At 44.6% G+C, this 14,465-nt stretch overlaps 1 protein-coding gene across 2 annotated transcripts in view; it reads right to left on the bottom strand.

Moving 5' to 3' along the window:
* The window catches only part of LOC140466930 (hematopoietic lineage cell-specific protein-like), a 76,863-nt gene that overhangs the window by 22,802 nt on the left and 39,596 nt on the right, over positions 1-14,465 (bottom strand). For both annotated transcript variants that reach the window (XM_072562785.1, XM_072562786.1), the window contains exons 3-8: positions 12,655-12,728; positions 9,755-9,884; positions 9,078-9,188; positions 7,416-7,470; positions 5,518-5,628; positions 2,500-2,610 (exon numbers count right to left, since the gene is read on the bottom strand). In XM_072562785.1, coding sequence (XP_072418886.1) covers positions 2,500-2,610; positions 5,518-5,628; positions 7,416-7,470; positions 9,078-9,188; positions 9,755-9,884; positions 12,655-12,728 — 592 coding nt within the window. The remainder of the gene's footprint in view (positions 1-2,499; positions 2,611-5,517; positions 5,629-7,415; positions 7,471-9,077; positions 9,189-9,754; positions 9,885-12,654; positions 12,729-14,465) is intronic.

Genomic DNA, 14,465 nt, shown 5'->3' with positions numbered 1-14,465 from the left:
TTATTTTTCATAGAATATGAGTCTTTTTTTGGTCCATTTCCAATTTTGCTTGAGAAAGTGTTGGTGTGGCATGTTCTTGAACATTGCTGTCCTATTTAGGACAGATCAATCCACAGTGCAGTTGAAATGAGCATAGTGCTGTCCTGTTACACTTTTTCTTACAACTGTGTAATTATAATATAAAATATTTTGTAAAGAAGGCTTATCTACCTTTGTCAAATGGGCACAGAAACTTCAAAGGTGGCTTCCCGAAGTCACATGACTGTTGTACAGCTCTATCACTCTACTCTTATGGATTCACTACAGCCAAGAAAGGCAGACAGACTGATATGTTACCAATCACAAAGGGCACCACTTAGGATTCCATTCACCCTCAGGGACCCTTCGAAAATTGTGAGAATTCGAAGCTTCTGAGAGAATAGGGCACAGGAAGGACACTACCAAGAATTCCAGCAAAATTGGCTTTGTTTTGTGGAACAGTGCTTCATCAAAGATACGTAGCAGTAATTTTAAGTTTTCACCTGTGAGCAATCAGTTGTGAACTACCACTTTGAGCAACAATTAAAACAGAACTCTGAAAGAGGCCATAAGAGATCGAGGGGGTCATCAATAGGAACACAAAGGGAGACCAACCAACGACAGGTCTACAATACTGCTGTGATTGGAACTGGGTGGATCTCATAGTCAATGATGGGGTTGTTAACCTGGGTCAATCAGGGAGCCCTGGCTGACAGATACAAACAGGGACATCTCCTGATGTCAGGGACAGACTCTGAGCTGGCTGTCACAGCCAGTTCACTGAGCCCATGTAAATAAAAGAGACACTTGGTGATGGCATACTGGCCTCTGTGCAGTTATTTCAAACACTGAACCAGGTTATCATAGGCCACAACCTGCAGTGTCATAAACGTAACATAAAGGGAATTTCACTTCCTCCTGGAACCTGTACTGCTCAATCCACCTGTGAGAAAAATCTCCAACAATTCGACTACAGAAACCATTACAGTATCTGACTTTAACTTTCAATCCCTTCACCTTAGAAAGAGATATCTTTAAACAAGGCAAGCCCTCAACACTAACAAGCCAATCTTGCTTTCATCATTATTTGTATCTTTTACCAATACCTTTTAAGCCTTATATCTGCATTTCAGCCAATAATTGTATGACTTTTTACTTTGAAATAAGAATTTCAGTGGTGGTTATTCAAAAACTAGCCTTTGATCATTTTAAGGTCAAATGCTGGCCAAGTTTAATTTAGAACAGAGGGCTGAAATGAGCTGTACAAATTTTCAGTCTTCACAAACAGAGCTGCTATAGCAATGGCATCTTCATAAACATGATGTTATTCGAAACCTCTGCTGTCTGTGCCCTGACTCTCACTATGTGCTGTTCAACTGTTTGCTGACCTGTGCTGACTCCTGATTGAGCAGTACCCCGTCTTTAATTTTCTGGTTCAATTTTGTTTTCAAAATCACTCCGTGGCCTTCCCCTTCTGAGCAAGTCTCCTCCAGCACACTAACTCTACATGATATCTGCTTTCATTCTGAACTCTTGAGGATTCGTGATTTTAACTGCTCCGCCGTTGTCTCGCCTGCCTACGTCCTAAGTTCTGCAATTCCCACCCTAAATCTCTGGTTATCTTGATCTCTTTTTCCTCCTTTTAAAGCCTACCTCTTTGACCATCTGTCTGAAGGACTTACCAGGTTGATGTCAAACTTTGCTCAAAACCGTACAGTGCATTACTTTGGAACCAATCATTATGTTCAAGGTGCTATATAAATGCGAGTTATTGATGAATTTCAGTTTGAGTGAGAATGTCCCCCACGTTCTCATCGCACTCAGTGGGAGATCAGGCTTCTCTCCCCCACTTGGCCTTGTAAATACATAAATGGCTGATTGATGGGTACAGGGAGCCGCTCCACTGAGCTCTTGCCCCTCGATGCCAATATTGGAATTTTCCACCAGAGGTAAGATCACCAGACTGTCCCAAAGTGGAAGCATGAACTACAATGAGATGCAGTCGATAAATGACATACCTGAATCGTTTGTATCCCCTTGTATGCAGGATGCAGATACAGACAGTCCTAGAGTTGCTGCAGGCATTGGCGTTATGTTTGAAATAGGTTATTTGACCTGTAAAGCTAGTCAGATATCAATTGCTTGGGTTGCTTGAAATGGCAATGCCAACCTTCCCTTCACACAGGAGGACGGGCTGTAACCCCTCCTGCCCGATGTGGGCATACAGACACTGTCCCTCCCCAACCCAGCATCTTCCCTCAGAGTGATTGTGGGTGAGGAGGCTGTTGTCAGGGATTAAAACAGAGCTGACCAAAGTCTGGCCTTACTGATGGTCACTCAGGGCCTGGAGGATCTCTGACAAAGCTCCCCATTGTCACTAGCTCACTATTGTCTGGTATTATCGGCGGGAGGTGGAGGGGGGGGGGGGGGGGCAGTGCACCCATATTTATTTACTGCCAAGATCTTCACTCTGCCCCTCACCTGTCTGTGATTCATGAAGCTTCACCTCCTCCTTATGATCCCAACCGTGTGCAGTTTTATCCTGGTGGTCCTTCTGTACTCCATACTTCCCTCCAAACCCTTTCGCATAATCTGCAAGGTAATTGCATCAATCTCACATTCTTGGTGCCAAGGGCTAACCGTTAAATCATGCAGTCAGTCAGGTGAATGCGGTAAGTCGATTCATGCAAAGAGGGTGAATTCTCAGAGACTTTATCTCTTCCCATTTGGATTAAGTAGAGCTAATAGTGGAGGGGTGAAAATCTCCCCCAGGTGGTTTCACGGGACACAAACTAGGACACTTTCTGAAGCTACAAAAAATTGGTATAATGCTGAAATAATCATAATATAGCCGTCTCAATTAGGACGATTTATTCAGGGAATGTAAAGCAGAATTCCACTGGCAGGGAAAGGGTTTTGCATTAGTGGGTGGGAATAGTGGCCATTCTGTATGGGGGATGGGGAATGGAACCATGGGAAGTGAGGGAGCAGTTGTACCATTCTGTGTGCGTGGATGGGAGATGTAGGAATACAAGCTATCAGTTTGTGTGAATGGGTGAGATTGGGTTGCACAGTGGCTCAGTGGTTAATGCTGCAGCCTCACAATGCTAGGAACGCATGTTCGATTCCAGCCTCTGGCAACCCTGTGTGGAGTTGCAAATTCTCCCTGTGTCTGCGCGGGTTTCCTCTGGGTGCTCCAGTTACTGTCCACTACACCTCTAGTTTTGGTATCATCTGCAAACTTACTAACTCTACCTCTTATGCTCACATCCAAATCATTTAGGTAAATGACAAAAAGTAGTGGACCCAGCACTAATCCTTGTGGCACTCCACTGGTCACAGGCCTCCGGTCTGAAAAGCAACCCTCCACCACCACCCTGTGTCTTCGACCTTCGAGCCAGTTCTGTACCTAAATGTGCTATCTTCCAGCACCTCACCTGTGACTATCGATGATACAAATATCTCAGCAAAGGGCCCAGCAATCACTTCTCTAACTTCCCACAGAGTTTGAGGGGACACCTGATCAGGTCCTGGGGATTTATCCACCTTGATGCATTTCAAGACATCCAGCACTTCCTTCTCTGTATTATGGACATTTTTCAAGATGTCTCCATCTATTTCTCTACATTCTATATCCTCCATGTCCTTCTCCATAGCAAACACTGATGCAAAATACTCATTTAGTATCTCCCCCATCTCCTGCGGCTCCACACAAAGGCCGCCTTGCTGATCTTTGAGGGGCCCTATTCTCTCCCCTTTTGTCCTTAATGTATTTGTAAAAACCCTTTGGATTCTCCTTAACCCTATTTGCCAAAGCTATCTCATGTCCCCTTTTTGCCCTCCTGATTCCTCTCTTAAGTATACTCCTACTGCCTTTATACTCTTCCAAGGTTTCACTTGATCTATCCTGTCTATTTTTGACATATGCTTCCTTCTTAAGTCCAATCTCAAAACATAAAATGGGGAGATCTCAAAATATAAAATGCTGACAGCTGCAGTCAAATAACAGTGAATCCAGATGAAAGTCTATTAGAAATCTTGATATTTGACTTTTGGGATCATTCAATATTTTAGCCAAGAGAGAGGGATCATTGCAGCTAGTTCTGCATTAGGGGTTTTTTCCTAGCTTTTTCAAGGGAGACACCAAGTCATGTTTTTCCCAGCTTGGAAGTCTTTCTTCAGCTGACATAGTTGGATATACTGAATTCACATCAATTCCAGACCAGAGACTGTTGCTAGACAATCTTCAGCATACAGCCTCTTGTAGGTGGTCCAACATTTAACACCATGAAACACAGCTCTCATCTTTCTTAATCTTGCCTTTCTGCTACAAAGTTAGCTGAAGTTTTGTAAACAGTGGGTGAACCACCACACATTTCAAACTTCTGACGTTTCAGTTCCAAGAGATTACTTGGCAAACACTCTTCAACCCAGAAATGGTTCAAAATCTTGTTCCCTCTTCCAGCTTCTTTCACATATTCTTAAGCAAATCACATTCCCAAAAATGTACACAAGCAATTGCCATTTGAAAGTTCCTAAGGAATCTAATTCCAGGATCCTTTCAGGTAGTGCCTTCTCAGTTTTAGCCATCAAGAAAAACAATCTTTTCTTCACCTTAGTTCTTTATCCAATTATTTGAAATCTGTGACCTGCAGTACTGACCTTTTTGGTATAGGAAAGGATTTCTCTGCAGTTCCTCCACAAAAAAAAATCTCCCATCATTTCAAATATTGTTAAAAGGTCTCCCATTATTCTTTCCTAATCCAAAACCATCAACCCCAACTTCTCCACAAAATACAAGCTGAGGCAGATGGAGGTCAGTGTGGGAAAGAGAGAAGTGAACCACAGAAAGAGGGATGTATTTACATTGGAGTATATAGTGCTCCTGTTGGCTCTTACCTTGAGCACTGCACTCAGTCTGGGCACTGTACCTCAGGACAGATTCACTAGAATTTTAACAGGGCTAACGAGTTAAATGATGAGAACAAGTTGCAAAAACTATAAGTAAAGAAAATGGAGGCGTGATACGACTTTAAGATGACTGAAGGAATTGACAGAGCAGATAGAGAGAAACCATTCCCTCTGGTGACAAAGTGCTCAACAAGGGGTAGAACACCAAAACACCAGAGTCGAGCTATGTGGGACTGAGAGCAGGATCGTTTTACACAGGGCAATGCAGAATTCACTCACCCAGACCAGGAATCAAGTGAGAATATCAGAAGTGAGATCATTTGAGTTTTGTTAGATAAGAAAATTAAGGAAAATGGGTCTAAGTTGGGAAAATGGAATGAAAGTACGTGTTGGCCAGGATCTAACTCAGACTTGTCCTATGTTTGGACATCCTTACTTACTCTCTGCTTTCTCCCTCTTCACTCACTCTCATACAGACATGCGGCAGGAGTCTGGACACCCCGGGTCCTGTGTTCTGATGATGTACTGTTCTGTGCCAGGTCAGGCAGGTATCATTCTGAGTGGATTGGGGAGTTGTAATGAACATACCTTTCTGTGAACCATGTTTCTCAGTTGTTCCTTTGTAGTCATATCCCAAAGCAGATTTATCCACCTTGTCCTTTTCAACTCCATACTTCCCTCCAAATCCTTTGGCATAATCTGAGGGAGACATGAATGTCACAGAATGTCAAACCACAGTGAATAAAGAGTATATCACACACCCAGGTAAATGAAGAGAATATCGGGTGTCCAGTAATGCAGAGAGAGTACTGACTCAGATCAACTTCAGATAAATACATTCATTATCATATTAGATAGCATCAGGTACATTGGATAGATACCAAGCAGTACCACATACCCAGACAGATGCAGATGGTATCACACACTCAGGTTAAACAAAGGGTATCACATATCCAGATAAATATGTGACCAAACACTTATATAAATCCAGAGAGTTATCACACACTCTGTTAAATACAGAGAATGTCACACAGCTAGAGAAATTCAGAGAGTGTCACACACCCGGGCTGATACAAAACATGCTGCACACCAGAAAATGCTGAAGATAGCACACACTGGGACAAATATACAGAGTACTTTACATAAACGCTGGAAAATACAAAAGCTTTCACGCAGCCAGATAAAAAAAATCTATTATACACATGGGCAAATGCAGATTACTACAAGTTCAGATTATTATTACTGGGAAACTTTGCTCTAAAACAGACAGAACCACATATCTTTAAGTTTGATCTGTATTTCTGTATAGTGTTAAGAACGGAAGACGTTTTCCTAGTTTCATTTTTGATATCTGCAGATAGCCTTGGGCTGTCTGGAAATTACTTTATATAACTTTAAATAAAGTCTTTCCTCACAGGGCAACAGATCAGTTCTTTCGAAAACAATGATGAAAGAGGAAGAATATTTGGCTGTTGTCACGCATGAGGGTAAAGTGACAAATTTGTTTTTTTGCAAGGGGGACTTCTGAAAGGTCTATCAATGTGTGGGATGCTTTCAGAGAGGAGCAGGTCATTCAGAGAGAAAAGGTCTTTAAGATCAGCAGTACAGTTCAGACGTCTTCAAAGCAACCAGGGCAGAATTAAAGAAGACCTGAATGGCTTTGGAAGAGTAAGAGAAAATCTCCAGAAACAGGATGTCTTAAGGTGTCAGAGAGGAAGGTATCTAACAAGGCTGTGAATGCAGGAATGTAAGGAACAAATGTTAAGAAGTGAGTGAGCTGTGTTATAGTTTGCTGAAGGTATACAATGAAGAAACATTAACAAAAGAAGATAGCACTGGGAGAATGGACAGGTTCGCTGTAAAAAAAGCCAAATACAGCTGTGCCAACTGAACAAAGAACTTTAATGTGGAAACGGGGGAACATTCACAGAAGCTTGAGTATGGGGTGGCACAGTAGCTCAGTGGTTAACACTGCTGCCTCGCAGCGCTAGGGAGCTGGGTTCGATTCCAGCCTTGGGTGACTGTCTGTGTGGAGTTTGCACATTCTCCCCCTTTCTGTGTGGGTTTCCTCTGCTTGCTCCGGTTTCCTCCCACATTCCGAAGATGTCAGATAAGGTGAATTAGCCATGCTAAATTGCCCGTAGTGTTAGGTGCATTAGTAGGGAGTAGGCGTGTGGGTGGACTACTCTTCATAGGGCCGGTATGGACTTGTTGGGCCGAAGGGCCTGTTTCCGCATTGTAGGGAATCTAATCTGTAAGGTTCCTATTGAGGGCGCAAGAAGTAAGCCATTATTTCTGATATTTATTATAAGACCATTTCAAATTGTTTTTTATACAGTGTTTCTCTTCTTTTGCAGGAATAAATTTTGATTTTCTATTGTTAAAAGTACATTGATCTGTGACAGACTACCATGGGAAACAAAGTGCGAACATAAACCATACAATCTATCAGTTCAGAGTCACCTTCAGCTGGGATTATAACTGACCTTTTTGTGAAGAGTGTTTGTCCACCTCTCCTTTGTACTCATATCCCACAGCAGACTGGAAGAGAGAGCAACAAGACTGAGTTATGTAAGAACAGAGTAATGAACACAAAGATGGCTATCAAAATGACCACGTGCTCATGGGGTCGGTGATGTTGGTTAACCGCTCTTGGCATCCCTTGGTCAGGGTGAATCTGCGTGTGCGCGGCTGACATAATTCCTTTAAATGTGTAATAATATCACACCATCCACACATGAGCAGATGGCCCTACTGAGGTCATAATTCCAGAAGCAGGGAACACTTTTGCGAGTGGGATGGGGACAAAGGTCATGAAGCAGCAACAGCCATTGAATTGGGAAGCTCCTCATGGTGATGGAGGACACAGATGGTGGCTGTGGGCTCAATTTGGACATTTTTGTGCCGTTTGGTGGGGGTGAGGGGGTAGGGGGTGGGGTGAGTGGGAGGTGAAGTGTGTAAGGAACACTGACAACACCAGCGACTTTCCCCCCCTCAGAGTGCCAGGATCTGGGAATAAAGATACTCTCCCACTGTTTGGAAAGCTGCTATGTTCATCACTCGGCTGTGAGGTAGCTCTGTAGGGTACAGTTTCTGCCTGTGCATTCCTTGCATCACCTGTAGGAACATCCCTGTAAAACACAGCCTTTTGAGAAATATTCTGCAGGAGTCTTCATATTTAGATAAACATATTTAGGAACAAAGATGAACAAGAAAAGGCAAATGACCTTCTTCCAGTGATCAACTCCACCCACCCCGATATCTGTCATTCCTCTCCAATATCCCTTGTCCCCCTTAACCACATTTCCCCATATTCCTCATCTCCCACCTTTCCCCGTATCCCTCGTCACCTCCTATCCAACATATCCATTCCCCTCATTCCCCCTACCCACCATCCCAATGTTCCACATCCCCATCCATTCTGTCCCACATGCCTCATCACCTTCCCATATCCCTCATGAACCCCAACTCATCCTTTCCCTCATCCCCCATCTTCCCTCACCTTTGCCCCATATCGCTCCTTGGCCCATCTTCTCCTTATATTCTTTAACTTTCCCTCTCTTTAAAAATACAAATAGTTGTCCATTGAATCGAAATTCCGTCTGATAACAAACCTGTGAATTGCATTGGAATATTTCACTATTTTAAAGCTGCTATATAAACAAAGTCACTGTTGTTTATATTCACTGTAAATGATCCCATCAAACAAAAAAACAGGATACTTACAGACCGAGTAAGATACAGAGCATAATTCCATCTGAACTCTTCAAACAATTCAGGTTGGTACAAACTGAGTTAGACACAGTAAAACTCCCTTTACACTGTCCCATCAAATACCCCCAGGACAGGTACAATCTCGGTTTAGACACATGGTAAAGCTCACTCAGTGATGCTTCAATAATCATCATTAAACATTAGTTAAGGCCAGGTGACGTTATATGTCTCACCCTTTTAGTTTCTACAGCCAGTGAATGCTGGTGGATGAATTAAGTAACAGCTGAGTCACTGACTGCTGCCAGAGACTGCAGACCTCCCTACTCCTGTGTGTGGACTGGGGGAGGTCCCTCAGGTTAAAAGGTCTCTGCCCCTCTACTCTGTCGTCACACCCACAGACCTACAGTCACTGGAGAGTTCCATTTTACCCTTACCTTATCTGTCCGATCTCTCTGAACTCCGTACTTCCCACCGAATCCTTTGGCTGCGTCAGTCTGTGACGAATGCTTTTCAACATCTGCTACGTACTCATTTCCTAAGGCAGACTGGGGGAAGAGGAAAACCAAGAATGAGAGCGTGCCCACAACCTGCCCGTCATCCCCAGAGACAGCGTTCCATTGGCATTGTGTAACCCAGAGGCTACATTTGGGCTGGGTCCTGGTGAAACTATTGCCAATGTCGACAGTTAATGGCGCCACTCAATCACTCCATACTCACACAGTTCCTCAGTCACTCCAGGCTCACCCGTCACTCCCAGCTCCCCCACTGTTTCCTCCTCATCCAAAAGGTCATCTTTGGAGTGGTGGCAAGCACACAGCATGCCTGCTATATTGTCCCGGGCATTCTCCTACTCCAGTGCAGTTCCTCTCCTGTTCTAGAAGGTTTCAGCTCATCTTTCTAAGACCCTGCCTCTCCTGTTACTGCAGCCTGCTGTTCTAGAACACTGTCTGTCTTTACTAGCATGCACCTTCTTCTGGTCCTGGCCTACTGCTGCTCCTGCTCCAGATCATTCTGTAAACGGTTCAGTAAATGAAGTCTGTGATCCAGATTTCTATACCTAGTAGCATTCAAGAAAATTTGGGAGCACAGCCAAACTGGAACGATAAATTACCTTGTCCATTCGGTCCTTCTGGACCCCAAACTTGCCACCATATCCGTACGATGCTTTTGCTCCTTCCTCCTGCTCTTTCTTCTTTATGGTCTCGTGATCTTTTGAGACGTTTTGCCTCAGCTCATGGACACTGCCAAAATAAAAACCCAGGGTGTCATAGCTCAGGGTTGGAGCAGTGGAATGTGCATTCATCGTATGAATCTACATGCCCAAGGGTGGAGAGGATGAAGAGCGGTAGACCAGACCTACCTTATCCTACGGTCCAGCTGTAGAAGAAAACAAATCTAGGAAGTGCACCATTCTGACCCCGTCAGACAAGGAAAGGACTTCATCCCTGTTTATCTGGGAGACACTTTATAGTCCATGTCTCAGTTTTCCCAGCTTCATACCCTGAGGTAGCCTGAATTTTAAAGAGGAGTCTGGCAGTGAAACCTCTGTGCACCAGCAAGAAATGAAGAAAGCTGTAACACCCCCACCCACCCCCTGCCAGCTAGCTGGACAGCAATACATCCCTCCTCCAGTCAGTCAGAGGAAAGCAAGTGAACAACAGCACAGTAAATTGGATGAATGGGAAAGATGTTCAGCTACATCACATTCGAACTGTGCACTCCCTCCATTTCTGTTTGCTCCCCTTCCCTTTGTTAAGGGATCACTCAGTATCAGGTTTTCAATTATCACGATTCCAATATCTTTATTCATGCTGCTTCTCATTATCTCTGACACAGGACTCTGCACTTCGATACTGAAGGTCTTTCAATGCATTTCATTGCATCCTCCCTCAATATAAACCTTACTGATCCATCACCGAAGTATTCAGCTGTTTCCTTAAATGCATCCAAATTCTCATGTCCGTCACTCTTCCCGCTAACTCCATTTTGCCGGGAATCTTCCCCCATACAAGGAAATCTTTGATGCGTGGCCCAAACCCAATCTTTACTCCCTGATCCTCTTAATTCTCCTGTCTCATCTTTCCCTCAGTTTTGGACATGGTGATATGCAAATGAAGCTGGAGAATGATGTCCTTAGCTTCACTGAGAAGAGAGTGATGGGCTCCTTATTGGGTAAGTAGCTGTTTGTACAACATGATAGTTTGTCAGGTCACTTTACCAGAGTCATCCGAGTACTCTGGGAATTGAGTCACATGTGGGTTGGAGGTGGCAAGTTCATTTCCTGTCACCCATGGCCCACTTGGAAGATTTGGACCTGTTTGGTATTTACTGTAATAAACTCTCTGCATTTTACTTTTGCCACCAGGTCTGAGGAGCCCAAACTAGTCCAGACTCCACTCTAAAGCTCTTCGCTCTGACCATAGTGGTCAGCTTCGCTGTTCGGCTGGGCGTAGACTGTCGGGTGCAGAAATAGGCTGTTGTCATGGGCAGGAACAATCTGGGTAAAGATGCTGCACACCTGAGGAAATCGACAACTCAAATTAATCTAAAAATGCAGTTGAATTTTATTTCCTCACGATGCACCAAAGTATTTCTCAGACTTTGAAAGGCTTTCATGTTATGTAAGCAAACACAGTAGCCAATAGGATTCAGCAAAGAACAATGAAGCAAATGGATGGGGAAACTAATTTTAATAATACTAGGAAAGGGATGAATGTTGATCAGGAAAGCAGAAGAACTCATCTTAACTTCTCTAAATGCACTGTGAGTATACAAAACCCATCTTTGTAGGATTTCTCAGTTTAATATCTTAATCATAAGCCTTTCCATTTATTCTTCCCAAAGCTCCAGGTATCATTTCACCATTGTGAGCCCAGATCTCACTGCCTGCCTCTTTGGAGAGGTGGATGTGACTTTACCCCTAGAGGGCACTCTCAGGGGAGGACAGGCACAATCATCTTTCTCAACATTTCAATCAACCTCAGGAAATAAAGTTTTATTTTGCGGTTATTCACAAGTCAATAAGGGACTGCAATCTCTTCTTCTCGGTGAACACATTTTGCAGCTGTTGAGACCATCTCCAATCTCAGAGAGTCCGGAAGCTTCTCGTCTCTGCACAGTTGTGATGTGCTGTCTTCAGATGCCCTAATTTGGCGATTGGCCTTTTGCAAGAGCAGCTTACGACATACTTGTCTGAAGTCAATGCACCAGCAGCTTTGTCACCCCCTCCCCCATTAAGGAAACCACAGAAATTACTAAAACAGGAAACTTGAAGAATAAGAACAAGAATATAAGCGACAGGCTGAGGACAATGAACTCCTCAGTCAATTTTAGGACTGAGCTATTGACAATTGACTTGCCTCCCATCCAGTGCTGCTAAATTCTGCTTTGCACTGTCCAGAAACTCCTACATGTTAAACTCATTACTTTAACAGAAACAGAGATTGCTGGAAAAGCTCAGCAGGTCTGGCAGCATCTGTGAAGACAAATCAGAGTTAACGTTTCGGGTCCGGTGATCCTTCCTCAGGACAGCGGATAAAGGGGATCCAGTGGCACTACTTTCAAAAAGAACGAGGGTGGCGGGAGGGTTCTCCAGGAGCCCTCCCCTTAACTTATTTTGGTCAGTATCGTGTTGCTGTTTGCTGTGTGCAAGCTGGCTGTCACATTTGCTGTTTTATTATGACTACGCTGTACATCAGTGTCAGTAAAGTGCATCATCTGATGGTCATGAATAGTTTTACATAAATGCAAGTTTCTCTTCATGTAACAGCACCTTTCTTCCCTCTGGCCTTGACCACTGAAGAACACCACATGCTCCTCGGTGTATTGTAGTCTTCCATTGTCCCTGACTCTGAATTCTGCAATTTTCTAATACAATTGTGTGGGTGTTGAAGGCCCCTCCTGGCAGTAGGACCATGCCCAGAGTAGTCCCTCCACTGTTCTGCTGCAATACTTCCCTGTTGTTATAAAGTCAGGGCGTATCCCACATTTGCAGTCCCTCCCAATACTTACTTGATGTGCTGGGGCCGGCCTGACCCTGTGACAGTCTTTGCTCCCCATCGCTGCTCCTGCTCTGAAATGTCGTTCTGAAACGAGAGAAATTGGAACCATATCAATTGGAATATTCCTCATGGGCAGGACACTATTTCAGTCGTACGGTACAGGATTTAAAAAAACAGCAAAATACTGCAGATCCGAGAAATCTGAAGTGAAAACAGAATATGATGGAGAAACTAGAGATATACCGCGCTCAAAACATTCCTCGTGCCTCAGATGCTGCCAGACCTGCATAGTTTCACCAGAATTTCCTATTTTTATTTGGCACGGGTTCAAACCTGTTCCAGGTAGTGTCGGAGTTGGATCTCCAGCACAGAATTCTGGATCAACACTGAAACAGGCTTCATCTGGATGGCAGCACTGAAACAGAACTGCACTATTGGAGAGACTGTATTGATAGAGCTCCACACTGTCAGGGACAGTACTGAGAGAGTTCCACACTGTCAGGGACAGTACTGAGAGAGCTCCACACTGTCAGGGACAGTACTGAAAGAGTTCCACACTGTCAGGGACAGTACTGAAAGAGTTCCACACTGTCAGGGACAGTACTGAGAGAGCTCCACACTGTCAGGGACAGTACTGAGAGAGCTCCACACTGTCAGGGACAGTACTGAGAGAGTTCCACACTGTCAGGGACAGTACTGAGAGAGCTCCACACTGTCAGGGACAGTACTGAGAGAGTTCCACACTGTCAGGGACAGTACTGAAAGAGTTCCACACTGTCAGGGACAGTACTGAGAGAGCTCCACACTGTCAGGGACAGTACTGAGAGAGCTCCACACTGTCAGGGACAGTACTGAGAGAGCTCCACACTGTCAGGGACAGTACTGAGAGAGTTCCACACTGTCAGGGACAGTACTGAAAGAGTTCCACACTGTCAGGGACAGTACTGAGAGAGCTCCACACTGTCAGGGACAGTACTGAGAGAGCTCCACACTGTCAGGGACAGTACTGAGAGAGTTCCACACTGTCAGGGACAGTACTGAGAGAGTTCCACACTGTCAGGGAGAGTACTGATAGAGCTCCACACTGTCAGGGACAGTACTGAGAGAGCTCCACACTGTCAGGGACAGTACTGAGAGAGCTCCACACTGTCAGGGACAGTACTGATAGAGCTCCACACTGTCAGGGACAGTACTGATAGAGCTCCACACTGTCAGGGACAGTACTGAGAGAGTTCCACACTGTCAGGGACAGTACTGAGAGAGTTCACACTGTCAGGGACAGTACTGAGAGAGTTCACACTGTCAGGGACAGTACTGAGAGAGTTCACACTGTCAGGGACAGTACTGAGAGAGTTCACACTGTCAGGGACAGTACTGAGAGAGTTCACACTGTCAGGGACAGTACTGAGTGAGTTCCACACTGTCAGGGACAGTACTGATAGAGCTCCACACTGTCAGGGACAGTACTGAGAGAGTTCACACTGTCAGGGACAGTACTGAGAGAGTTCACACTGTCAGGGACAGTACTGAGAGAGTTCACACTGTCAGGGACAGTACTGAGAGAGTTCACACTGTCAGGGACAGTACTGATAGAGCTCCACACTGTCAGGGACAGTACTGAGAGAGCTCCACACTGTCAGGGACAGTACTGAGAGAGCTCCACACTGTCAGGGACAGTACTGAGAGAGCTCCACACTGTCAGGGACAGTACTGATAGAGTTCCACACTGTCAGGGACAGTACTGAGAGAGCACTGTACTGTTGGAGAGATAGTACTGAGAGAGTTTCACACTGTCAGGGACAGTACTGAGAGAGCACTGTA

Source organism: Chiloscyllium punctatum, chromosome 44, assembly GCF_047496795.1.
Source record: "Chiloscyllium punctatum isolate Juve2018m chromosome 44, sChiPun1.3, whole genome shotgun sequence".
NCBI classification, from domain to species: Eukaryota; Metazoa; Chordata; class Chondrichthyes; order Orectolobiformes; family Hemiscylliidae; genus Chiloscyllium; species Chiloscyllium punctatum.
Note: the sequence above shows the minus strand (reverse complement) of the source record. Positions and strands in the feature narration are given on the sequence as shown.